Source organism: Homarus americanus, unplaced genomic scaffold (assembly GCF_018991925.1).
Source record: "Homarus americanus isolate GMGI-L3 unplaced genomic scaffold, GMGI_Hamer_2.0 scaffold25013, whole genome shotgun sequence".
Lineage (NCBI taxonomy): Eukaryota > Metazoa > Arthropoda > Malacostraca > Decapoda > Nephropidae > Homarus > Homarus americanus.
This window is the reverse complement of record NW_024722158.1, coordinates 4,019,655-4,047,303: the sequence shown is the minus strand read 5'-3', so window position 1 is coordinate 4,047,303 and position 27,649 is coordinate 4,019,655. Positions and strand designations below refer to the sequence as shown.

Sequence of the window (27,649 nt, the reverse complement as noted above, 5' to 3'; positions counted from 1 at the left end):
TTACCCACTCCTCTTTCATTACTTCTAGGAATCGTAAGACTATTCTTCGTAGGGCCAAGTGGAATTTTATAAAAAGAAAGACCGCTGTCCTGACTAACTCTTCTAGTAAATCCTTCTGGTCCTTCACCAAAAACATCTGTAATAACTCCTGCGCTCCCTCTTTTCCTCCTCTCTTCCGACCTGATAACTCTATAGCCAACTCTCCCCCTGATAAAGCCAATCTCTTTGGCACCTTATTCTCCTCTAACTCCACCTTACACAATTTCAACTGTATCCCTCTACTCCTGCTCCTCCTACTCAACCTATGCACTTTCCTAGAATCTCCACTCATAGGGTTGCTGGTGTAAGGTGTATTATCCAGGTTGGATGTCAGTAAGGCGCATGGACCGGACGGAATACCCCTTCGTGTTCTGAGGGAGTGTGCCAAAGTTCTGGCCCCTTTGCTTGCTCGCCTCTTTTGACTTTGTCCAAAACCCAAACTTTTCTTTCTTCTTGGAAGCATGCCTCGGTTCAGCCCATCCCAAAGAAGAGTGACCATTCTAATCCCTCTATCTCCCCATTGCCCTAACTTCATCCCCCTCTAAGATTTTTTAAACTATCTTAAACTCATTTTCTCTGTTACCTTGAACGGCATTCTCTTTTGTCCGATCACCAGTATGGCTTTCACCAGGAGAGATCTACTGGTAATCTGCTCTCCTACTGCATCCATCTTTGGTCATCCTCTCTTAGGGATTATGGGGAAACTTTCGCCGTGGCCCTCAACATCTCCAAAGCGTTTGACAGGGTATGGCACAAGTCTTTGCTCTCTAAACTTCCCTCTTATGGCTTCTCCCCCCCACTTTGTTCTCTAATTTCTAGCTTCCTTGAGAACCGATCGATGGCAGTTGTTGTCAAGGGATCGATCTCTTGCTCTTTCTCTACCAATAGTGGTGTCCCACAGGGTTCTGTTTTTTCAACTACTCTCTTCCTTCTTTTTATCAATGATTTACTTCACACTACGACTAATTCTATCCATTCTTACGCTGATGATTCTACTCTTCACTCTTCTTCACATTTCCCCCTTCCCCCAATTCTCAACTAGATCTGTTTCTAGAGCTGATATCATTACATGTATCAATGCGGATCTGTGCAGCATCTCCGAATACATGTTGAGCAGTTGGTGGAAAGTATAGCATAGAGCTAAGTAATGAGGATCTTATTGAACTGCATGCACAGAAAATTGAAGAGGAAGAAGAGAGACAATATGAAGAAGAACTTGCACCCCCAAAAAGTTTTCAGTGAAACAAATGGCAGAGGCATTTGCTACTACAGTATTAACACGGGGATGCAAATGTTTGAAGAAATGGACCAAAATATTGAGCGTTCTGCAAAAGTTGACAGACTGATCCAAGATGCACTTGCTTGCTACAGGGAGATTTACAATAAAAAGAAAAGGCAAACTGTGCAGTCTAAATTGGATATATATATATAATTACACTCACACTTAACCATTTTGACTAGGACGGTGAGGTTCTTGTGGACAGCAAACACAACTGGCGGTCCATCACCCTTCATCTGCTGCTCCAATTTGCTACTGTCGGGGTTGTCCTCAAACACGTACTCTGTAATGCAACTTGTAATTAGTATTCATTTCACAGCACTAAAGAACAAAATACATAAGAGTACTATTATATTTAATCAGGTCAATCACAATAATACAATACCTCTGTAATGCAACTTGTTATTAGTCTTCATTTCACATCATACATCAGGACATAAAACTTCATTACTACTATACTTCCTAAGGTTAATTACAATAATACAATACTTCTACAACGAAAACAATATCATGACTATTACCACACTCCTCCCTACCGGTACAGCGCCCCTCCCCCACCTCAAAAAACAATGCTACAATTCCACACTATTTTCCCTACCAACTCACTTTCCTTAAATTCCACTAAGCTTTGTAATGTCATGATGCAAGACAGCCAAGTGCAGGTAATGTTTTCACAATCAAGAAAATACACATTAGTCTTTTTAAAATTCTAGTGACCAGTATGGAGGAATCAGAGAAAACTCTACAATGAAAAATAACACCAGGTAATGACCCAACACCTGTAATTAAGAAAAAAAATAATGTGGGTCAAGTTAAGTGGGAAAAATCACCAGTTAGACATGTATACACCATGCAAGGGGAGATAATCGGTTAGATCGTTAATGTCCAGAGAAATAAAACCAACGGAAAAAGTTCAAGGGGAGGTTATACGCAACTGGAAGTATATCAAAATACCTGAACCATGCAAACTCCGTCGACACGGAAGGGTATTTATTACAACGAAGAGCCACAAGCTACTGATTACTCCACCTGGGGTGTACTGTACAGACAGATAATATATAGCAAATCAATGCTATATTGTACAGTACACTAAAACACCCATATAACGGACTTCTATCCTCAAATAATCCGTTAGATGGGGATGGAGGAGGGTCATAGGTTCTTATTTAACAGACCCTCGACATAAAAGACTTTCTTCTCTATATGCTTGTACTGTAGTTTAATAGATGGAGGTTTTACATCGATCAGTCAATAGAATACTTTCATTGACATACAGTCTGTTAAATAGAGGTTTCATTGTAATAACCTTGACCCATTCAATAACAGGTTAACCATTGACTATTGCCATTACTACCACTAAATGGTGGTTATGTAGTTCCAAGTGATTACAGCAGCAATTTCTACACTCTCATCTACTGGAGCAAGAGAAAAATTTAGTATCCATACGGAATGAAGAGGAATTTTAAATGATAACTATCAAAGTATATTTTTATTCCTTTTGCCATTCCCGAAGGTCGGAGTTAAGCTTCTTGAGTATGTCTCCATCATGTTGTTCAGCATCCCTCAGTCACTCTCAACCAAACCCCTCTACTTCATCCTTTTGTCTTCCACTTCATCTCCTCCCTCTGAGTGGATGGTTCATTCCATCCACTCGAGAGCCTGGATTACAGAACTTTAAATCTCACAGTCCATATTTACACTTCTTACATACCTCTGAATCAGTTTACATGCTTTTGAATATTTACACAATTTTTAATTTGTCTCATTGAAATAAAAAGAAACATTTGCTTCACTGACAGACCCTGTGAGTGGGGTGAAACTAAAAGAATTGAAGCCCAAAGAATATATGAGGATCAAAGAACCAAAAGTAGGACAAGCGCTGGAAATGAAAAGCAGAGAAATATGCAGTTAAAATTTGTGAACCTTCAAATTACAAAAACTTTGGAACCAGTTAAGATAATGAAGTGATTCAAGTGGCCAACTGTAGCACTGTTAGTGCAGATTTAATTGTTGCTAGTGAAAACATCATAGGTGTTGTTTTTAGGCATAATGGCACTTGTCTTACTTAAGTTCTGTGCTCCATCATATGAAACATAATAAAGTATCCATCCAACACATGTCCTGGGAATGCACAAGAATATACTGGTAGTCAGAGTATTTGAGCCAACAGTTGAAACTTAGTAAATAATGATATAACCTGGAAATTCCTAGTGATTATTATGAATATAAAAAACTTACAAAATATAGTACACACACAAAACTAAATGAGTTTTACAGAGCAGTAAACAATAATTCTATCATGCTACTGCTCTTTCTTTTTTCTCTCTCTCTATCTCCAGGAACTCCCAGTACTGTAAGTGAGACACTGTACAGTACTTCTAAGCTGCAAAAGCAAAGTGCCAAAGGAGAAAGAGAGTTATACAGTAATGTGAAAAATACAATTGGATGATAAAAGATGAAACAGGTTAGAGATGTTACATACAATAAACTATTTACTATGTATATTTGCAACACTGGACTGGGCATTCTTGATGAAGGATGAAGTGTAATTAATTCATATGTATTTGTATAATTAATTCATGTGTTAAGTAAGTAATTCTCATATAGGTAATTAATTCACATAGATAAGTAATTATCTAATCGGTATAAATAATTAATTTGTGTATCTTCAAATCTATATCATACACTGCACACTTCCTCCCTCCTAAGACAGGAGGGAACCCCCTACCCCAACACGCCTCGTCGCCAAGATATCACAACCCAACCCAGCCTAACCTAACCCAAAGTAACCCAACTTAATCCAAAGTAACCTAACACAGTCAATACCGTCACCTTACATACAGTCTCCCAACACAGTCATTCTTCATACAGTCTTCCTTCACACAGTCTACCTGTTTTATCCCAACCACCAGTGCGGAGTGTTATACAGGTATCCAACAGCCCCTCTGATGTGCACACAAGTCAAAAAGTTTCCTTATGGAGTAGTCTGATGAATTTCCAAATGAACATTGTGACTCCTGTTGCCTTGGCAGGTTGTTAAAATCCTGCATCCATTGAGTCATATTGTTAAACAAAAAAATTGTAAAGATACAATTTTGATTGTGTGTACATCAAGCTTTTTCGAGAACATTTGAAATTCAATTTTCTATGCAAGTTTGCATGTGTATACATGTCTGCAAATTAGATGTGTGTATCTGTGTTTGTGCATGCATGTCTGCAAAATTGTGTATTTGTGTGTGGTTGTGTACTGTAGTGTACATGCAAGTCTGTATGCATGCAGGTATATGTACACAAAACAAAATGAACGAAAATTAGAAAATAATACTTATAAAACTTAGTATCACATTGAGTAAAAATACACAAATTTTAACTTAACAAATACAGTACAAGAGTACAGTATTGTACTACTTCACCCATTACAACATTGTGCTCATCATCTTCAAGAGCATTTTTTGACCGAGTAATTAAGAGTAAAGGAGTGTGATGTAGCCAATCATATTTACTATTATCCTCACACAACACATCTAGAGGTAAACAATCATAAAGCTGTCAACATAAACATAAATAACAAGCAAAAATAAAACCCACATCACATGCACAGTTGGGTGGATCAACACACGCACACTGCCACAAGTTTTGGATAAGGAGAATAATCATTAGCCTAATTTAAAATGAACTATGTAATTGTACTCTTAGACTAAGAGCAAGCCTTGAGAACCCCTTTAAAGCAGTGGTGACTGACAAACATGCACAAGATGAAATAGAAGAGGGGCCCACCCACCTCCAGTGGCAGGGGCCTGCACCACCACAGGGGGGAGGCCAGCCCCAGGGGGGATGAGGCAGCGGTCGGGGGGAAGGGAGCGAAGTAACCCGCCCACACCACCGCCAACACCGCCGCCTGTAATACACCTCAGTTACTACACCATGACAGGTCTCATCTTACAGCACGTACTGACGAGCGAATGTCAGAATTTCCCAAACTACCCACGGTGCCTCTGTGCTGATGAACTATGTGCAATAAAGTGTTATTTAGTATTACAAAGCAAGTTTTAACAGTACCACATCATCCTGGGAGCATGTCTACTAAGACTAACACAATGTCTGCCCAGTAGGGAAAAAGGATATAACTGAGAAAACAGTTCTACCCTTTCAGCAGTGAGCAGACAACATGGTGTTCATGGGAGGTTCTGCAACAGCATTACTACACTACTCTCATAAAAATGCCAACAGCTGTAAATTAAAAAATAAAATAAATCACTACACAAAGCATTTATAAAGCTAGAAATATTATTATTCCCTTACGATGCAAATAAACAAATAAATAAAATAAATTTTCTTAGCACAAGAGGAAGCAGTGAGCCTGAAAACTCCCCTTTGAGGCCAGAGAAGAATATAAACATAAGGTGTAGAGAGAGCCACCATAGTCCAGATGCTTATTGCTACATACTTCCTGATCAAACCCAGCATTGGTTCAGCAGATCATTTACAAGTGTCAATCTTCAGACAGAGTTAACAAGAGTTTCAAAAAGGCCACCTATTTGTCATCAAAAATAGAACAAAAGGATTCTGAGTCATACAGAGAAGCTCTAGTGGTAATGTCTGCTGCTATGTACTGTACTAGCCACACCATACTGACCACATGACTTGGAACACATCCTCCTCCCCCCATACTGAGGGTGAGAAAACATGTTCCTGGCTGTGAGCTTACTGACAGGTCTCAACAGCTGGACCTATACAAAAAGTACTTCAGAATCAACTCTGAATTAAAACCAATACAAGTCTGGTCATTTTTTACACCACTCCGGATAAAGCTGATGATGTCATATATCATAATGGACAAAACAAAACATCACTTCAAACAACATAATATCGATATTCTATCACTGCCTGCAATCAGACCAAAGAGTTTAGGTGAAAACTAAATAATAGCAGTGTTAAGTTTTGGTGGTGTCAAAACACTGTCACAATAACTCTCTTCAATACTTAACATCATCCTGTTTTCCCACCTAAATGACATGAAGTTTTGGTTTTCTGGAGTTTTAAATAATTGATCTCTTTATCGCATTACTGTACTCCCTGTATGATGCAGATACCTTAAATTTATTTCTTATAACCTTCATTGACAGTTGAACCACACCAATAACTTGCAGATGATCTCAACACAAAAGCATCTGACAACTTCTGCCTGTATTATGGCATTACAGCTCCTAACTATTGGTCACAGGTTTATAACTAGCCACAAACATGTCCACAATGCTGTACATTTGAATTCAAACTAATGTACATGCAAAATAATTGATGGTTTAAATTACACAATAACACTCAAAAAACGTCATAAAAAGCAGTGCTCAATGTGGTGAACCTCTCTCCTGACCACAGTGCAAAAGCTTTTAGGTTAAACTGCAGTAGCGGCAAATTAGGGGCTTAAATATATGTTCTTTTAAGAGTACCATCACCTATTTTCCCTCCTAATTTACCACCTCTTGCATGTCTTTCCTCACTTCATCACAGTCACTGGAAGCAAGAGCAACATACACTCTCCCTCACTCAGCTGCCTTACCAAATGTGATCTGCTATTGCATTCCCTTCTGAAACAACACCACGACCTATCAGCACTACCTCCTTCCCACTAGACACCATATATATATTATACTTCCCTCCCCCACCAAGTAACTCCCTCACCCTACCCTTACTGAAGTTTTTAAGTCAGTACATGTATGTACATGGGAATAAATTACACCTGTCCTTTGAACTGCTTTCTTTACACATCTGTTAATATTCTTGTACTGAGAAACACACTTATAATGAGAAATACAAAAAAACACCTTTCGTCACATGCCTGTTAGTGTTCTTGTACCAAGAAACACAAATACACTTGCGCAATCCAAAAAAGAAGGACGGAAACTTGAAATCACAACTACTGGCTGAGGTGAGTGACTAAACAAAACACTGGTTTACACTGAACAACAGAGTCTACCAGTGTTGTGGGGCAACAGGACCCATTATTAAAGTAACACATCTGCTCCCAACAGTGATGCAATACCAGGAGCCATACAAGGTCGTGTGGTGGTTAATAATGTGGCCAGACAAGATCTTGATCAAAAGGTAAAGTCTCAATGAAGTAAAACCTCTATTTAAAGGACATCACTCAAATGGGTATACCTGCAATCTGTTATATGGAGGTTTCACAGGTAATGGACCTCGATACAGTATAATAGATTATACTCTCCAATATATATTAGTCTGTTATATGGAGGTTTCAAATTTAATTGGCATTCATATAATGGACTATACTCTCCTATATACAGTACAGTAGTCTGTTAAATAGAGGTCTCACTGCCTGCAACACAGAAAACATTCCACAATCATAGGTACTTCAAGATGCAACTGTTAGTCGTAGCTGCTATACCCTTGAGAGAAGCGACAGATGACAGTCACTCACATCAGCTCTCAGCCATATACTGTAATGGGATTTTACACTTTAATCCTTCATTTACCGCCAACAGTTCCAAATGAGTAACTGAACAAGACCCATCAAACAGCCTGGAAGAGCCTCCTATGTCTTATAAATCTGCTGACCATCTAGTGAACTGTACCTATCGTGGCTAATATCCAGAAATATTTTAGTTACCATGTTTAAATTGACATATAAATGACACACACAAAGGCATCCCCAGATCTACAAAAAGGTTATACTCACCCAAATAACATTCGTGAACCAACCTTCTATATCTCTGACCCTTTCTTTAGCTCTCCTAAATCTCCGACAAACATAATTCTGCCAAAAACTGAATTTTACATGAACAAACTTAATAAACCCCATAAACATCATCTCCACACCAATATTTTACCCATTTCTTTCATTTACATACTGTACTTATTTTACAAAGCTTATTGAGGCTTTTTTTTATAATGTAATCAATTCTAAAACCTATTTCTTTTATTTATTGTAATGTTCATCATCTACCACATCTTCCATTTTCAAATACAAGTGACAACAATGAGTTTATGAAGTACTGTGATCAATGTGTAGGTTCAGATCATGTGTGTGTGTGTGTTTATGTGATTTCTAATTATTGTGTTTACTCTTTACTGTTGCCTCCTCCACTAGTCTTCCACCAATACCTCACCACTTCCCTTCTCGGAGGTTCCTGCACCACTTAGGATACACCCCACAAGAAGATGTAGCCGCTCAAAAAATTATCTTAACAAAATTGTGTCGAGAAAAAATGACAACGGATGAAGGATTTTGACAATCCTACTGAGACAAGAGGAGTCGCATGGTTCATTCTGAAATTCATCGACCCCCCCCCCCCAAGTAACAATAGTTTTTTGAGTGACTGCACAGGAAAAATGTTATGAAAATACCACAGTATATTTTTTTTAGCAGACACTATATCTTAGTACAAAAATTCACAAATTATGCTACAGTTAAAACATCAATCACAGAGGAGAAGACACATATACCCCCTGTACATTGGGTGAGGTGGGTATGATTATATGATGGGTTGAAGTGTACAGAGTGGTTGTGAGGATGACAGAAGAGGAGCATGGTTAAACCGAGGTGTGTGTGTGCTGAAGCTACAAGTACTGTAACACAGTGTGTGTGTTGAAGGTAGACATGGTTAGTAAAGGTATAGTGGAAGCAGATAAAATTTAAGTTTACCCATTAATAATTCATTCACTGCTATTTAATGGAAGGAAGGAATAGATACATGAAGAAATATGTTCAAATGTTACTGTCAAATTTACTTGGAGAAGAGTCCCATCCCACCCTGTGCCAGAGGAGGAAGATATTAGAAAGAGGAAATTATTTAGGATTATGAAATTATAAAAACGCTAAAGTTTATTACACAGACCCACTGTCCATGTTGTCAGATGCTCCACATGATGCCAGTCTCTCCATGTACTTAATGAAAACAAAAACTCAAAATTCACTCACAACATAGCTGGGAAATAATAAATAAAGTTCAATAAGTTTCACACATGGAAAGATTGAAAGCATAATGGCCAAAGCAAGCACAAGCAGACTGTAGGACAGGTGAACGGCTACCATGACCAGTGCGCCCACACGACCGGACCCGACACTCTGCCCACTGACTTAACCACCATAGTAAATCCTAGTAGCTACTGGTGATACATATTATAGTCACATAAACCCACAACATCCCAGAGGACAAACACGTTGATAGTTGTATAATTATGAAGCGTTGACTAACCGGTGGTGGGACGATCCACCCTCCTGGCCACCCGCCCCGATCTGCGGTAAGGGGGAAGGAGCTCCCCTGACCCATCGAGCTCAGTCAGGTCACCGCCAGGCCGGATGCCATCACTGAAAATCACTTGTTTGTTCCCCCGACTCCTAGCGCTACTGCTACTGCCTGAAATATACCAACAAGCCAACTGGTGCTGTTAAAAATACCAACAAGCCAACGGGTGCAGTTACATGTATTGTACAAAGATGCCGCAGATGGCAAGATCATCATTACCAACTGGCAAACTGGATATTTACAACTAGCTTCCCACAAACGTTGCAAGGAGCTACCTACTGTATTTCTATAATAATACACTAAAGACACTCACCACATGGTACTGCACACATTAATAATACTGGCAGCACTGCACAAATAGATGCGCATTTTTTACGCATATCAGTGCAACCGAAACATCCCCTTAATGGTGAACCCCAGTAGAGATCAGACAGGTCAGATTAAGGGTTTCCCACAAGGCTCAAGCAGCCACTGACTACATCCAGCATCAGTCATGGTCATGAGGCAGTGTTGAGGGAAGCAGGCTAGACGTGACATGTACCTGCTGGCGGTGGAGGACTCACCACCTGCTTGGGGTTCATATCTTGGCTGTCCCGGTACAGTATCAAACCCCGAGAAGAGGATGCTTCAGTTGCAGTAACGCCAGTACTGTACTTGATAACTTTGAATAAACTTAAAACATAATTTTAAGACAGAAGCCATCATAACAGGACAGTTGCAGTCCTTAATTATGTAAGCATTTATTGTAATGCATTATGCTGATATAAGATTTATCTTGTCATTTAATCAAGAACCTTTAATCAACGCCCTCAAACAATAATTAAGCTTGCTGGAACTATCGTTGCTGCCCTTCACATTCCAAAATTATTGACAGTGCAAAGTGTAAACTCACTGCACAATGGAATTATTTAATGTACTGTATTGAGAAAGCCAAAGTTTCTTGACTACTTTTGGGAATAGATGGCAAAAAAATAAGATAAGATATCAACTTCCAAATATTTTTCCAAGCATGATGTTGTGTATTGTGTGACTCAACCAGACCTAAGAGTAATCACAAGACTCTTCTTCACTAACTCCCTCTAATTGCCTTAACACTTGAGATCTGTTGCGAGTAGATCTTAGCAGAACACATCTGTAGCACCAGTTACTGTACACAGATGAAGGACAACAAGAGTCTTATTTACACCTGATTCAAGTCATCGTGTGCAGTATTATCATTAGAAAAGGTTTGCAAAAGTGGATATATATATATATATATATATATATATATATATATATATATATATATATATATATATATATATATATATATATATATATATATATATATATATATATATATATATATATATATATATATATATATATATATATATATATATATATATATATATACACAGCTCCTCTCCCACTTACGACAGGGTTAGGGACCCAAATCCAGGTCGTATGTAAAAAATGCTTAAATAATACATAGAAAATCTAAAATGGGTGTCTCTTTTTCTTCTCAGCACCAAAAAACTCTCACTTTTAAGCTTGCCAGCCATTTTAAAGTGAATTACAAACGAAAATTTTCTCTATATACTGACGTTGGGACTCGAAAATACGTAATTTGACAAAATTTTGGTACGACTGAGGCAGGTCGTAAGTGCAGGTGGTCGTAAGTCGAGTACTGTAGGTTGTAAGTCGGGGAGGAGCTGTGTGTGTGTGTTGGGCTCAGAAGCTGAAAAGCAAAATTGTGCATTTGGATTTTACTCTAACCTAACTCAATTCAAACTAACCTAACCCAATCCAAACTAACCTAACCTTTCGCAAAATCTCACTTCTGGTTATTTTCCAAACAACCACAATGCATTGTGGTCGCTTTTTGGTGTCTGAGCCCAACTTATATATATATTGTATATAAAACAAGGACAAAATATTAATAAGAAAAATTATTTTTCTTTAATATTTCTAATTTGAATTTCAGTTTCCAATTTAAAATTATCAAGACAACCAATTTGCATTACTGATCTTGTAATAATGTAGTGTAATATAGTAAATGAATCTGGTCTGCATATTAAACAAAAAATCTTTATTCTAAATTCTAATTCCTTGTCTTATTCCAGTGACAGATTAACTGAGTTAGGTAATCTTCTGTGCTCATTCCCAAACATTACTGGGCCAATGAGGGGTGAGGGTGGCATCGGTGGGGTGCAATACTGATCCCGTAGCTACACTAGGATGGCTGGAAGACCTGGCAGGATATACATAATCACATACTCATAAGGAACCAATTAACATATACATAATATCTCCGTTAGCCGGAATCCCACAAACCCGGAACTCTCCGATAGCCAGAAATTAAATTTTCTCGGAAAATTGTTCCCCGAGCCGTAATTTTCCGGAAACTTCCGGCTTTGGGAAAGATTTTCCGGAAATTCCGAGAAAATTTTTCCGGTACTCAGAAAATTGTGGGGACGGGTGATATTTTCCGGGTTCGAGAGATGACGTATTAGGCAATTTCTTTAACTTCCAAGAACATTTTTCCGATACCCGAAAAATTCCAGGTACGAGGGATCATTTTTCCGGCTTTGAGAGTCGTCTCGCTACCCGGAAATCTTTCATTCCCGGAAGTGCTCTGCACTGGGAGTTCCGGCTAATGGAGATATCACCGTACCGTATAACATTATTACTGTAGCTACATTGTCAGTGGCAATCAGGCAACTTGTTTGGCGAGTGAAATTTTGATGTGTTTTTCAACAAATTACACACTCTGAGCAACACAACTACTGCATGTATGTTCAGAGTAACCAAGACCAAGTAAATAAATGTTTTATTACCAGCCAAATGAGGAATATTCAAAGGGTGATGTGAAGCAGCCCATACATGAGCAGCGACCCCAAGGCCCCTATTACAATATTTACCTTAATCTATTTCATGGTTGGATTGTCTACTAAAAAAAATGAGGAGCTGTGTTATTGCCCTACATCTGTGTCATCATCCCACTTGCAAAGAATAAATATCTCAAGGTCGAGGATGCTGCATACTGCACTTGCATTTCTTGAGTGCCAACATGAGGCCGTAAAGCTGCAGCCAACAACGATGAAAGTTTGACTGGAGAAGAAAAACAACAGCACACCACCACGATATTGAGAGACAAACTGAAACACGGCACTGGTGTAAGTGAGCGGTGCAAGCTTCTGTGATGGGAGATAAGGGGTGACAGATGCCAAGCAGTCAGAGGAGGTAGATGAAGCTGTTTACAACTGGTATAAACACTACAGACTCTCTCTTTCTCATCCACCGGCAGTCATTCAGCATAGTTCCCCTTCCACCGTCAACATTTCCATCAACTTAAGTCATCACCGCACACAACCATTACCAGCCCTTCATTACTCTCAACACAAAGCTTTTTTGCACAAATGTGATTTTTTCCCTTAAGTCCAACCTACAGGAAAATTCTTGATATTATATTGACAATAATCCCCTTCATTGACATAAGTAAATACATAAATATTAATCTTTATAGGAGAGTCGCCTGGGAGTATGCTCTATAATACTTCGTGCTTCGACTGTTCATAGAGGACACAAGAGACTTCTCCTCCAATATACTGTACACTTGGTAATAAACTACCGTACAGGTGGGGTCCAATGATTTTCCAACTGAACATTGCCTTTGTCTCACAAGGGTCGGTAGGCCTGAATGTGAGACATTTCGTACTTAATTTGGTAGGCCAAAATTAGCTATTTCATTGAAAATATTAAATTACTTTATTACAATATATCTAGATATCTAGATAAGTTAAACTATGTTATATTAAATGTTCCACACACCGTGAACTACAGTAACCATGGAAGTGGATGAGTTGCCATATAGTAATGCATTATATGTTTGGCAGAATTAGTCGATATAGTAAAGTTATAAGATTATTTTGCAACTAAATTTCGAATCTATTTGTATTGCTACTTCACTTTGGGCTAATGCCACATTATGTCATTCTTTATTTGTATTGGAAAATATATCATGCTATTCTGAAACATCTGAATAGCTCCACAGTTCATATGACATACACATTCTTTATGTAAGATATCAGGAAATGTTGGTAGCACTAATTACATAAATCACAATATTAGGCTGCTACAACACCGCTCACAATGTGTATTCGACATGGAGAAATGAGGCATAGAGTTCCGATCAAGTTTCAATTGTGTTAGTGTGGCAGCACTAACTCTGATACGTTTCAGAGTGTCGATTACTTGTTTCGAGCACGTGTGGCCAAACCCATACATGCGCAGGGCTACCAATGCGATGAATGCCTCAGGGGCTTTTACGAAACACTTCGTTTGCAGCGTCAGTTTGTTTCGTGCAGGAATTGTAACGGTAGTTTTTTTACCGAGTGTACAACTGTACATGTCCTGCAGTCAGTCCCTAACCCAGGTCATGCATCATGTAGTTTGAGTCAAATGTACTGTGTTAAACTTTAGCCACCTACCCGTGACCATAAAGCCACCTGTTCGTAACCATAGGAGCAGCCGAAACAGAAGCACACAAAATAAAATGGTTCCCCTTCTTGATATGTGACAATCTTGAAGTAATAAAGTCTTTCTTCTCACAATTAAAATATGTTGATAGAATTATTATTTTACTCTCTGATTAATCTTAAATACTCTATAAATTAATCACAAAAACATTCCCATTAAACTTATAGCCAAGATTAATTTTTTTATACATTTCAACATAAATTTACACTTTATTATATTAGTTACAATACCCATATTTAGCTGAAAGCAAATGTGAGGAAAATCAGATGAAAATACACACCACAAAAATGGCTATTGGTCTTGAAGTTATGGTTCGGTGTTGAATACTTTAACACTAATAACCCACGTCAAGAAAATACAGTTCACTGAAATACAGTACTGTACCTACGACCTCAACTGTCAAAAACCTGAACAAACCACAGCCACAAACTTGCCAGGTTCCACCTAACCATACAAGCTAAACATCTGCTTCCAGTCAGTCTTGTATGTGATCAACACAAAAAACACGATTGTGATATGTAGAAAAGTGATCAGCTGGACATTCACTAGATATCCAAAATCATGAAGTGCGCACAAAGTTGTAATCATAAAAAAAGCCTTAAAAGCAAATAATAAAATAAAAATGTCAAAGCAACCATAAGAGCACAAAATTATAGCTGTGAACTCTCAAATAAGCAGGAAGTTTATGTGATGCCTCCATGCACTCTACCTGTTACTGTCACTTACCCTCACGCTTCAGAACACCGACAGGAACCATTACAGTGGGAGGGGGAACAGTGGCCGAGGCAGCCACTTGCTGGGGAGGAGGCACACGGGAACAGTACTCCATGGGGTTATTAGGGTCTGGTGGGCGTCTTTGTCCGTCGGGCTGCTGCCGACCTTGTCTCATATCTCCGTCATGTCCGTCTTCTTGTCCTTCGAGGTGATAGAGATAAATTAGAATTTTTAATACTCGACAGCTGTTAAATATGTCATGAATGATTCTCTGTTCAAAAATAACTGATTAACCCTCTTCCATTCTCATTTGTAAGAGCGAAACAAATGAAAAAACCAGATTCGAAAAATGTACGCAAAATAAATACAGCAAAATGTCTCGTTACCGTAGTAGGCACCAGGTAGTTAGGTAGTAGGCAGCTACCAAATAGGGAGGTATTACTGCCTGGGAAGATATTGGAAGCATAATGTATTGCCTAATGGTAGACCCTGCTACCATATGGCATCACAAAAAATGTGACCAAGTTCCAGGCTGCTGATCTGTCTTTCTGCCTCATTTACACACAATTGCAAATATCAATTTTTCTCTTACTTGACAACACAACATACATACTGTACAGTACAGCATTTCTCACAACTGATTATTTTCTTTATAGTTCTTTATTATTATTATTATCATTATTATTTTATTTTACTTTTTAGTATAAATTTTATTTACTATGAATAATTATTACATTTTTGCCCCCCAGGCCCCGATGTGGACCAGTGACCTGTGGGCTAATCCACGTAAAATTGGCTGATTTCTCCCATGATCCCTCCCACAAATGCAATACTGTTGTCCAATGATGGGAATTACCAGGAGTAAATTCTGTCACAAGAGGACTTTTAATATCAAAATTTTTCAACTGTCCAATAAATGAGAGTAAAGAATATTTATCTTATGAGAAAAAAAGAGATATAATATGTAGAGTACAGACAAAATTGATTATGATTAGTGTAACTAACAAAGGTCTCAGAGTCACCCATTACAGACTGAAAGAAAACTCACTGCCTCCCACCTTTACAACCAAGAGCCACAGCAGCTGTAGTGATGATATCATCAGTGTGGCAGGTTTTGTGGACAACCTTCACATATGGGAAATCTACAAAACCAACCAGACCAAGTACAGTAGTATTGGCAGGTCCTACCCAACAACACACACACAACTCTTAAGAAAGCATCAAGTGTCCCTGGAGTGAAGGTCACAACTGTGCACATATAGTAGTAGAATTGTACAGGTGTATCATTCAATGTAAATTAGTCCCCCTTTCTCCTTCTGCCAGGAACTAATTAACAAAATAATTAGAAAAACCAATAATATTTTTTTTATTCTCATACTGTGCCAAGTACTGTATAAACACTCGGCCATATTTTTTAAACGCTCAGATTACTTATTATTATCCCGAGAGCGTCCTCCGAGCCATAATTCGTTGTTTTAAACAAAATATACGCGATTCGGTTTGGGTTACTATTTAGTAATCTGAAATTATTATTGGAACATTCAGGATAAGTCCTCGGGTGTGGATAGCACCCGAAAGACTTATCCCAAATGTTTATACTAGTTTTATATGAATAGAAAAAGTATCTGAAATCCAATATACAGTACAGGTACAGGGTATAGTCTGGGTTTAAGCGGATATTTTATTCATGGACGGCCATTTAAACGGCACCTATCCAGAAGCGATAATTATTATTTACGCAGTAAATGCCATCACATACGCTGTATAATGTATACTCCTACACTTATTTTTATCTTTATAGTACCCTGTACTGTACAGTATAGTTTTCTCTTTATTCATAAGACAAATTCTGTGGTTACTTACATATAACACTTTACAGTAAATACATTAACAATAATCTCGGTGGCAACCAGACTTATATGTCTGATTTTCAACCCAGAGAGTTCTGTTTCATATTTTTTTTTCTTGTTGATGTAATATTCTTTTAATAACCTTGTTATACACTTAAAGACCTTAGTTGTTACAGTAATAAAATAGCCCCATATATTCGCTACTTTCACATTTTTCGGACTGGGGTCTGCCCCAATTAGTCCGATTTATTGAGGTTCTACGGTATGTAAATTATGATGAGATAATAAAGAAAACAAATATTTAAATCTCTCCATTGCACTTCTCACAAATTATCTAACATGGCAATCATCCTCTCGTAGCCTCAATTACAATAAAGAATACCTTGTTTTTGTGATCAATAGATGTAACATCATTTCCAAATAGCCAATGTAATATAAACAGTATAGGAAAGATCCAAGATGAGCCAAATGTGCTTGGTATACTGTTGAGGTAATAGTTTAGGAGTGTCAAGTGTGACCGGTGCTCATAATTACCTTAGAAATTTTTTCCAAGCAATGTTTCACTGTTTGGGTTGTAGTTCTGGTGCTGCTTACAGTAGGTACTACCAATGTTTGTTAGGTTAGGTTACATAAAATATTTTTTTAGAGGTTATGTTCAAACCCAGGGCCGGATTAAGGCCAATTGATGCCCTAAGTAGAGCTCAACAATGGTGCCCCCTTGGCCCTCCCATTGCTTAACTGACAAAATATTAAGACCATGATTAACACTCAATGAATACTGATGTTGAAATATAAGATAAAAAATTCAGGTTTTTTTCCAGGCCATCCCACATAAGTTGAATTTTCTCATCACTGATGTTAGACTAGAACAAATACTGTACAGTTAAAGACAATTAAGAAATAAAAACAAAGTGTTAAGTTTTTCCAACATTTGATAATTATAAAATCATTTAAATTAGAAAGTTTTGATTTAACCTTATTTATTATAACAACTAGGCCTAGAGTTACTGCTCTTAATTTAGTAACACAATATATTTAAATACTGTACTGTAGTTAAAATATCTACCTCTTTATTTTGTAAATATAAAGTAATTTAATTACCGTAACGAAAAATTCAGGAACTTGTTACTTCACACAATCCACATCAAACCACACGTAAAAATAGACACATTTCGTTGATACTGCAATAGCCCGAGTGAGGGCCGAGAGGCGAGGGAGTGAACTCAGACAATTTCTGAAGTTCGGGAACGTTCTTGAACGCGTATAAAATAAAGCCGTTTTTCATTGGGCAACAGTACAGTACTATGATTTTATATTCTCCATCAAGAGGAAAAAGCAGTAAAGGTACAGATATAGAGACCTTTAGAGTCATCATAAGAGACGAATGCCCATTGCATTTCTCTTCCTTATCTGATTACCAACTAACCTGACTGTAAGATCTGGAGACAAGGTCCACAGACCCTTGCCTCCTTGTAGTCCATGTATGGTAGAGGAGCCTTGTGGTGACAACACTGGGCACACAGGACGCGTCCACATGCTCGACAGTGGTGACGTCGACGAATCACAGTGAACTTTAGGCCACACTCTTGGCAGTTTGGTGCATCTTCGTCTGGGATCCAAAACGGAGCCACGTGACCGACAAGACTTCCGTTGCCTTCACTAGGGTTGCCAGGGTTGGAAGAAGCAGCAGCTTCTCCGGCTGCCAGAGCTCCACCGCTGCCATCATCTTCTCGACCAGAACCACTGTCGTCATCGTACACAGCAGTCACTAAGGCCCCTGCAATGACAAAATAGCTGGAGTTCACAGTTGGCTGATAACAAGCAGAGAATAGAACAGTACATAGATGCTACCAGAAAAACAAACAAGACTAACAAGTGATCTAGATAATGGTGGCTGAGGGGCAGTGAACACCCAGGTCCAGCTACATTGTGGGCTTAGAGTTGATCATACATAATGTATAGGTAGATAAAACATCTCACCTGGTGTGACCCGTGATGGAGATTCAGGCTCAGCAACAGGCTGCTGGAGTCTTCTTTCTGGTGAGCCAAGATCACCGTCAGTGAGAGTACTGCTGGAGGACATTGTATCTGTGCCTGTGCTGTTACTAGACAAATTATCACCCGTGTCTCTCTCTCTGTAGTTTTCTGTGGCTTCTCCTCTTTGACTTCTGTGAGGGTGACATATTACTTCCTCAACACCCTCAGTACCAGGGTGGTTGGAGAAGCTAATATTTTCCTGGGCTGCAATATCTGGGTTCCCAACCAAGGAACTCTGTCTTTCTTCAGCATCACTGCCGTATCTCTGCCATGCTGGTACTTCAGGTTTTGGATTCTCTTCAGTTGCTGCTGAAGCACCTGTAGTTTGTGCTGCTTCACTGCCACCCAGGTCAACACCTAGTATGGGCTGAGAAGTACTCGTGCCACCTATCAAATCTGGACCCCCAGACAAGTTGGCTTCACATGTACTTTGAACTTCAGGGTGAGTGATCTCTCCTGTACTGTCTTCTTGACTGCTGGTCAGTGATCTTGCCACACTTCCACCATAAGCTCCCTGTAACCGGAACTGTTCCTCTTCCAGCTCGGCAAGCTCGGCGTCGAGATCGGCATCATCTATGTCAGAGTTCTTACTGAAGCTGATGGGAACAGTACCAACAGCACTCACATCCGGGAGAGATGACTGTGTTGGTGGCTGTGGATCCACTCTCACAGCATCAACAGAATGAATTTCGTCTAATCTAGCTACATTATCACAGACTTGGTTTATATGATCCTGGAGAATACCAGGAGCATCATCAATGCCATGAGATACACCGTCAAGAGATGCATGACTCATGTCACCCGTGGCAGGTGTATTACACAAAGTCCCTCCTGCCACAGATGAAGGTGTATCTGTATGTCCCTGTTGTTCAGCAGTTTGGTGAACATTTACAACCTCAGGTATTCTACTGCATGACTGACTCTCCATTACAATAGCAGGTTCATTCAAACGTAAATTAGAAAGTGCATTTTCCATTACAATTGCAGGTTCATAGTACTCTGGACCACTGTATGTTCCCTCACTCACTGCTAAATTATCAACACTATTCATTGCCATAAGGTCAGGCAGTAGACGGTGTTCCTGCTGTTCTACACAGTTTGCAGATCCACTTGCACCTTCATTATCCACTTCCTGGGACTCACCGTTACTTTGTTCGTGATCTACAACTTCTGGACGTACTCTGTCACTAGGCTGGGACGCCGATGCACTCGCCTCTGCACCACTCTGCCACACGTCAATTATATCTGGATGTCTCGTTTCGTGGCCACCAGCGAGCCCTCTGTCGGGAGGCACACTTGCTGGCACCACATCCAAAGGTCTTGATGCAATGACGTCAAATCCTTCACGGGGAATATTTTTACTCGAGACACCGACGACTGCATTTCCTTCGCTTTCAGAGGTGGCAGAGCTGCTCTCCGGAACCCCAGGTATGTGATAGTCTGGAGGCATGGCAGGTACTCGAGAGCTAACATTACCGGTGCCTGCACTACCACCACTTACAGGTAAACCAAACCTTTCAGCTGCATAAGACTCTGCCTGGACACTGGGCATAGGAGCTTGAGAGAAGCTGCCTGCTGCAGATGTTGCTATTACCGGCCACAGTGCCTGTGAGGTGGCCGAATGCTGATTCATGAGCATATTTCCTGGTCTGACGCCAGAGTCCAGGACGTCGCCCGAATGCAACTGTGATACTTGTGGAGGTGGGAGCTGTGCGCCGGGAAGATACGGAAGTGAAGGAGGTGGCTGAGAGCAAGCTGCAGGCGGCTCACTGTCATCATTCTGGCCGTCAGGTGGGCTCCGTGTGCCAGGTGGTTGGGCCTCTCTGTCCAGTCCTACACCACACCATGGTTGAGAGGCAGCACCAATTGCCTGAGGTTGTAAGGGCTCACTCCACCCACCAAAAGTGCCCAACCCTACACCATGCCTCACTGGTGGTAGAGTCCCCCCTCCATCTGGGCAGAACTCTAGCTGCAATTTCTCATACTGGTTTACAGATTCACTCTCATCTGAAAATATATAAAATTCACATAAAGTAATTGAAAGATCACCAACACGGTACAATACAGTATATAACTCCAAAATAAAAACAAACACAAATACCCTGTACAGTACTGTATGAAATCACTGCCAGAACAATTTATAAAACAATATGTAACTAGTTCTGTACTATATACAGTATATTGATATAATTACCTTCATCTAACTCAAAGTCATCCAACACTTTATCAAGATCAACAGCAAACTTCTCCATGGTCCTTTCATACCGTGTTCTGGAAGGAAAAAATACAGGTACAAGGAACAGTAACTAAACAAACAGGCAACACACGTCTTTCTCAGCCAGGAGATGACAAATGCCCCCACAACACAGACTATCAAAATACTCACTACAGGTACAGTACAAACTTCACTTTAACAAGTTTTACATTAAAGATTCATCAGAATAACGACAGTCATGAAATGTGACACCTCAACACATTACTGATACATTTCAACACAATAACGATCAGTACCGCAAGTTGTAGTCACTCTGGGAGACCATCTTGATTACGTCAGCGAGCGGGGTGGTTTGTTTTGATCAGAGTGTGTGAACAGTAGGTATGGTGTAACCTACTGCTGCTGCTGCTAAATGTTTTAGCACAAGATGACATTCAAGAGGGAGATGACGGCACTGTTCAAGATTTACCTGTAGTAAGTGACCTGTTAGATGATTTACCACTAGACTTGACTGAAGGAGCAGTGTGAGAGTGTGGAGGCAGGGGGACACTAACACCACTCCCCTGCCTCAGATGACAGCAAACAGTCTCATTAAACAGTTATTATTAGTTATTAACTTTATATGCAGTACGCTGTATTAATGTGTGTGAAGTAGTGGTTGTATTTTTTGGTGGGGCTATAGGGGGTGAGTGAGTCTGAGGGCTGGTACCAACTGACCCATTTAACATGTAAATTATACTCACTACATTAACGACCGTTTTTGTGGTACCAATTAGTCATTAAAGTGAAGTATGGACTGGAGTCAAATTTCTGAAAAGATATACAATTCTCCCATTAATTACTATATCATTTAGTCAATTAATAGTTACTTTTAATAATTGGAACTCAACTACAGTCGACCCTCATTAAAACGGACTAATAGGGGGGGGGAAGGGTGTCCGTTTTAGCCGATTGTCCGAATTAACCGATTTAGGGGTTAATATTGCATTATACAGCTTTGTGTATGTTTATTTGAGTGCCCCGTCATAGGAGTCCGTTTTCTCTCACTTCAGCACTCCTGAGTCGTCCGTTTTCTCTTAATCTTAGAGTGCACCAGAGACTGTTATATCTTAGTAGTGACACAGAATTTGATATTGCAACTGGGGTTGCAATTGTTGAGGCAACTTAGGTATGTCTGATTACAGTTGGAATATTCAAGATCCATTGTGAGTGATGTTTAAAGCTTCAACTGTCTTTATGGTTGGTAAAACTTGTCAAGTCTGTCAGTCTGAATGGCATGTGTGAGGCCTTGTTTTTGTACAACCGCTAAATATATAAATATATAATGTTATGATAATTATCAGAAACACATAGGCATAACGAGGTTTATTACAAAGTGATGAAAAGGATACTGTACAGTGGCTAGTCCACAAACATGTGGCCATGTCTCTTTATTTGAGTGCCCCGTCATAGGAGTCCGTTTTCTCTCACTTCAGGACGCCTGAGTCGTCCATTTTCTCTTAATCTTAGAGTGCACCAGGGACTTTGTTATTTCTTAGTGGTGACACAGAATTTGAAATTGCAACCCCAATTGCAACTGGGACAATCCCAGAAATTTGATATGGACAGTTCAGATTTCGTCCGATTTATCCAAAATCCGGATTAAAGGGGTCCGAATTAACGAGGGTCGACTGTACAGTGATCCCTCGGTTAACAAAATTTCGGTTAACGAATTACTTTCCATAATAATCTTCAACTCGATTAACGAACAAAAATTCGGTTAACGAAATCCTTACGAAATCGTGTCAACATATTTTCGCCTGTTCACCAGCTGTAGTATTAGTCCACCAATACAGTAATCGGTTCTAGGGCTTAAATTCGTTCTCATTTGAGTAAATATCAAGTACATTTTTACAGTACAGTAGAAGTCCAAAAATCCGGACTGCTTGGGGATTGGGTCAGTCCGGAATTTCGGATTTTCCGGATTCTCAGGCAGTACTTTTAAAATTAAAATTTAAGGAGGAATAAAGAAGAGATGAACAGGTACATTTTGATAGTTTATTCATTAGCAAATATAGCATGCTTCAATTATCAAAACGAGCAGTTTAAAGAAAAATAAAGTCAACACTTGACAAAAATGTCTAATACAGTGGTCCCTCGGTTAACGAGCACAATCCGTTCTAGAAGGTTGCTCGTTAACCGAAACCACTGTTTCAATGGGTTTTTGGGTAATTGGTTCCAGCTCACCGAAAATTGCCTAAATTCAACAAAAAAGGTAGAAAAGTACACTTACTTTGAGGTGTATATGTAGAAGGCTCCTGGATGATGATGATGGGAATTAGAATGGGGGTGGAGAAGGGAGAAGAGAAGTCACCCCATGGCACCATTTCACCCATAAAATTTTAGTTCTCTTGGTGTAATTCAAGATTATTTCCTTTAAATCAACACTGCACTGCATTATATATTGTCAATATGTAAAATAAATTTCAAAATGACCAATAATTTGCTTGGAAACACAGAAAAAAAGCGTTTAGTTGAAGAGAGTCTCAAGCTAGATGTTACCTCCACTGAAAACAGAGAGAGTCTAACGCCTGTCTGGTGTGTTAACAGGCTGGATGGCATGCCAGAAACTAGTTTCTTTACCTTCAATTATGTTCAATAATTGTTAAAATGACTAAAAAAGTTAATATTAAACTTTTAAAATTATTGAATAGTATAAACTTCTTGATATTTACTAAAATAGTAAGGAATTTAAGCCCTAAAACCGATTACTGTATTGGCGGACTAATACTACAGCTGGTGGACCGCCAAATGCAAGCGAAAACATGTTGAAGTCGGCTCGTAAAAAAATCGTTAATCGAGGGATTGCTCGTTAACCGAAGTTAAGAATCTTATGGAAGGTAAATCGTTAACAGAAATCTCGTTAACCGAGGGACCACTGTACCACTAGACAAACTGTCTAATACCATGACGAGTCTTGAAATTCCTAAGCCATCCATCACTAAATGCGCACTCTGATTCAATGTTCATTTGCTCCTTAAAAGACTTTGCTTTGGCAATAAGCATCGGCCCAGAAATTGCCATACCTTCTGATCATTTTAACAAAAACCATTCGTGCAACACTTTATCAAGATTTTCTAATTTGGGCCAATGTAAACTTTTTCTTTCAGCAATTTTAATGTAAGGCTCAGAAGAAGCTGTGAATTCTAGAATTTTATTCTTTGCCTTTATTATATCATAAATTGTAGACTTTCCAATGTCGTATGTTTACATTAGAACAGCATTGCTCACACCACGATCTAGTTTCTTAATTATTTCAAGTTTGTCACTCAATTTCAATGTGTTCTTTCTCTTCACACAATGAAGTTTATCTACTTTAGGGGCCATTATTATGGGCTTGTACTCTGTACATGGAAAGAGTAGGACTCAAAATTACATACGTTGTCACAGTTTGATTGCTTGTTTTAAAGTGGCGATCGCGTGGTCGTTTGCTGTCGCTGTGCAGCTGTGGCATTCAGGCATGCACACCTACACACAAAAGATTTATAGTGCCTCAAATTTTACATTTCAGTTCAAGCTAATTACAAAACTAACAAAATTAGCTACCTATAATTTACAATTACTTTTATTATTAGAATTATGTAAATTAATTTTTTAAAGCAACTCCATTCATTCATGTAACACACAAAAGCCCGCTAAATTTAAAAAGTTTGAGTTTTCGAAAAGTCCGGATTCTCGGGTGGTCCGGATTCCTGGCATTCGGATTTTTGGACTTTTACTGTACAATTGGTCATTCTGTTATTTATTTCACATATTGACAATATATAGTGCAGTGTTGATTTGAAGAAAATAAACTTGAATTACACCAAGTGAACTTAAAATTTTATGGGTGAAATGGCAGCATGAAGCATGGGGTGATTTCTCTTCCACCCCCACTTCCTTCTCTTCTCCCTTCTCCTCCACCCCACTTCTAATTTCCATCATCATCAACCAGGAGCCTTCTACATGCACACATCAAAGTAAGTGTACTTCACTGCATTTATTTTTAGTTTGTATGTAATTTTCGGTGAGCTGGAACCAATTACCCAAAATCCCATTGAAACAATGGTTTCGATTAACGAAATTTTAGGTTAACAAGCGACCTTCTGGAATGAATTGTGTTCATTAACCGAGAGACCACTGTAAATATATATGCAGTAAAACCTCCATATAACGAACTTTTATACTCCATATACGTAATGCGTTAGGTGGGGAGTTCACATCTTACGGACCCTAGATATAACAGATTTCCATCTCTATATATTCACTAAGTATTTAAATCCTACAATGTGATATTCATAGCTGGTGTAGTTTACCTCAACAGCTAGTAGACAAAGATACCAACAAGGACTCATCATAGTGGCTCTGTAAACATGATTACAAAGTGTCAAATCATCATCACTGGCCTGACTCTTAGGGTACTGTAGAAATAAACTACTGACTGTTTGACTGACTGGTTAGTTTTGTATCATTGGCTCAATGACTGAGTTTGGTTATTTCTGTGTCACTCTGGCTAAATAACTGCATGACTGAACCAAATTTAATCAGAGTGTCGTCAGCTTCAATATACGACATGTTTTCACGAGTTTCACCTTTTTCTTTTGATAACATAATCTGCCAATTATTAACATTTGCCGGTTAAGTAGATAATATAATCGTTTCCTGTTTCTAATACAGCATCAGAATCATACATATAAATATATGACAGGAAGATATTTTTTCTTTTTCAGGGAGCCAACAGAATGTACTAGAACTAAAGCTATGATAACAGTTAATGTAGCAGTAACAATGGCCGTGTGATAGGGAATGATATGAGGACTTTGGCAGGTGTCTGGCTTATCTGTTACAATGGACAGGGCAATACAGTACTACACCCTAAAATTAATTAAATAGGCTTCCTTACATGTAATTTTAAGATATGCACAGCTTTTCATAAATGCATCTACAATGAAATCTCCATTAAACAAACTTCTCTCCCTGCACAATCTGCATAGCTTGTCAGATGGAGGTTTCACATCTAACTGACTTTCTCCTCCATGTAGTCCATTAAATAGAGGTTTTACTGTATTTCACAAACTTTTAAGCGAGTCATATGTTTTGGTTCTTTTGTAATATTTTTTCCAGCAAATTTTGACCTACAGCTGCTGTCAGTAAAGTAATAGCTGTAATTATTGTCACCAACTGTTGTGTTGGTGTTCATTGGGGTTTTCCAGTAAAATGGTTGTTTTAATTACAGAATGTGAATATGAACAAACCAATAACTAGTCCTTTGAGTCAACCTATGCACCTACAGGATATTCCGTTAAATTTTTATTCATTATTTAGTCGATGCAAAATTTTCCTTCGGCGTCGTAGCCCAGCGGACCGGTCAGCTCACTACAGGATTAAAGTAACATTTTAACCCCTTGTGTATGGGGGGATCTCTGCTCTGAATATAACCATCTGGAGTTATCCAAATAAAATATAAAAAGTGGCGTCCCTGTAGTGAAGAGGTTAAACATTAAGACAAACTCTCTGGGAAAATTTTCAAAACGAAATATATGTTAATAAGTGCAGCCATTCTCCCATTATTTAACGAGCTGTTTTTTACGAGAACTCAATAAATGGGAAGAAAATACGACCTATTATCGCTGCTTTATATCTCAACATTAAAGTTTCCAAGTTAATTGATTTTGGCATTTATAGTAACTTGATAGTTAGATAAACACATATAGACAATAATTAACTAAAATCAACATAAAACTTCACAGACAAAACAGACATACAAACAATAATAAAACGAAATATAACACATTCACTAAAAGAAACTACAAAAAGCTGTTGTCTTGAGTCATGTGACGATTACAGGTAGAAATATACGAGTAATAATGACACATGGTAATAAAACGACTACCCAGTGTTATAACAGATGTTTGAGAGATAAATGAGGATTAAATTATACATAAAAGCTACACAAACTTATAATTCCTTCAAGCAAATCGTCAAAATCAGCCCAGCAGAACATATCCTTGACACAGTGAACGAGGCAGCCATCACCAACTCGAGTGTTCCTCACACGTCCAAAACACCTGACCAGCGCCTGTATATTTACCTTAAATCATCTCACGGTGTCTCGGAGGTGGTATGAAAGAGTCATAAGCGCGGAAAATGTGGTAAAGTAGAGGTATAATGAGGTGAAGTCATAGACGTCACTCACGGACAGAAAACAACAACAGTACCGCCCCGATGACGGTCACCAGGCGCACTGTATTATGTTCCCACACTACCACGGACATGATAAACTATTGACATTTTAAGCTTTTTATATTCTTTAAACCTATTCTAACTATTATTAAATTACAACAATACAGTTGTGTAATATATTATTATGTTTATAATGTCTTTGTCAGAATATATAATTAATTTAATGATACCTTTTCCTGTTATTTTTTCTTAATTGTATGTGTTTGAAAGCAGATAAATCTAATTCAACCAACTTAGATCTGCTTTAGTTACCATACAAGTATTCTAAGTTTAACTAATATATGATTGCTTGCTCTAGTATTCCTCATATATACAAATGATTCCGCAATTCTTTTCGTGGTACTTTACTTAACATTATTACCCTGCCTGCGCAATAATTTCAAAACTAAAGTGGATGAATAGTTCCCTAAAATGTACATCAACCTTTTTTCTTATTTATTTAACTTACATATCTAACTTATGC

The 27,649-nt window shown here is 38.7% G+C and overlaps 1 protein-coding gene across 8 annotated transcripts in view; it reads right to left on the bottom strand.

The window, feature by feature from the left end:
- LOC121862108 overlaps positions 1 to 27,216 on the bottom strand; it is a 34,537-nt gene extending 7,321 nt beyond the window's left edge. Inside the window, exons 1-9 of one of the 8 annotated variants that reach the window (XM_042360096.1) lie at positions 27,035 to 27,216; positions 23,198 to 23,222; positions 20,905 to 20,981; positions 18,654 to 20,717; positions 18,100 to 18,450; positions 14,836 to 15,024; positions 9,538 to 9,699; positions 5,100 to 5,216; positions 1,482 to 1,601 (exon numbers count right to left, since the gene is read on the bottom strand). In XM_042360096.1, the coding sequence (XP_042216030.1) occupies positions 1,482 to 1,601; positions 5,100 to 5,216; positions 9,538 to 9,699; positions 14,836 to 15,024; positions 18,100 to 18,450; positions 18,654 to 20,717; positions 20,905 to 20,962 (3,061 nt within the window). In that variant the 5' untranslated portion in view covers positions 20,963 to 20,981; positions 23,198 to 23,222; positions 27,035 to 27,216. Of the gene's footprint in view, positions 1 to 1,481; positions 1,602 to 5,099; positions 5,217 to 9,537; positions 9,700 to 14,835; positions 15,025 to 18,099; positions 18,451 to 18,653; positions 20,718 to 20,904; positions 20,982 to 21,668; positions 21,736 to 23,197; positions 23,223 to 27,034 lie in introns of all 8 variants that reach the window. The other 7 variants (XM_042360095.1, XM_042360094.1, XM_042360097.1 and 4 more) reach the window with 7 other exon arrangements.
- Between the last annotated feature and the right edge of the window lie 433 nt (positions 27,217 to 27,649).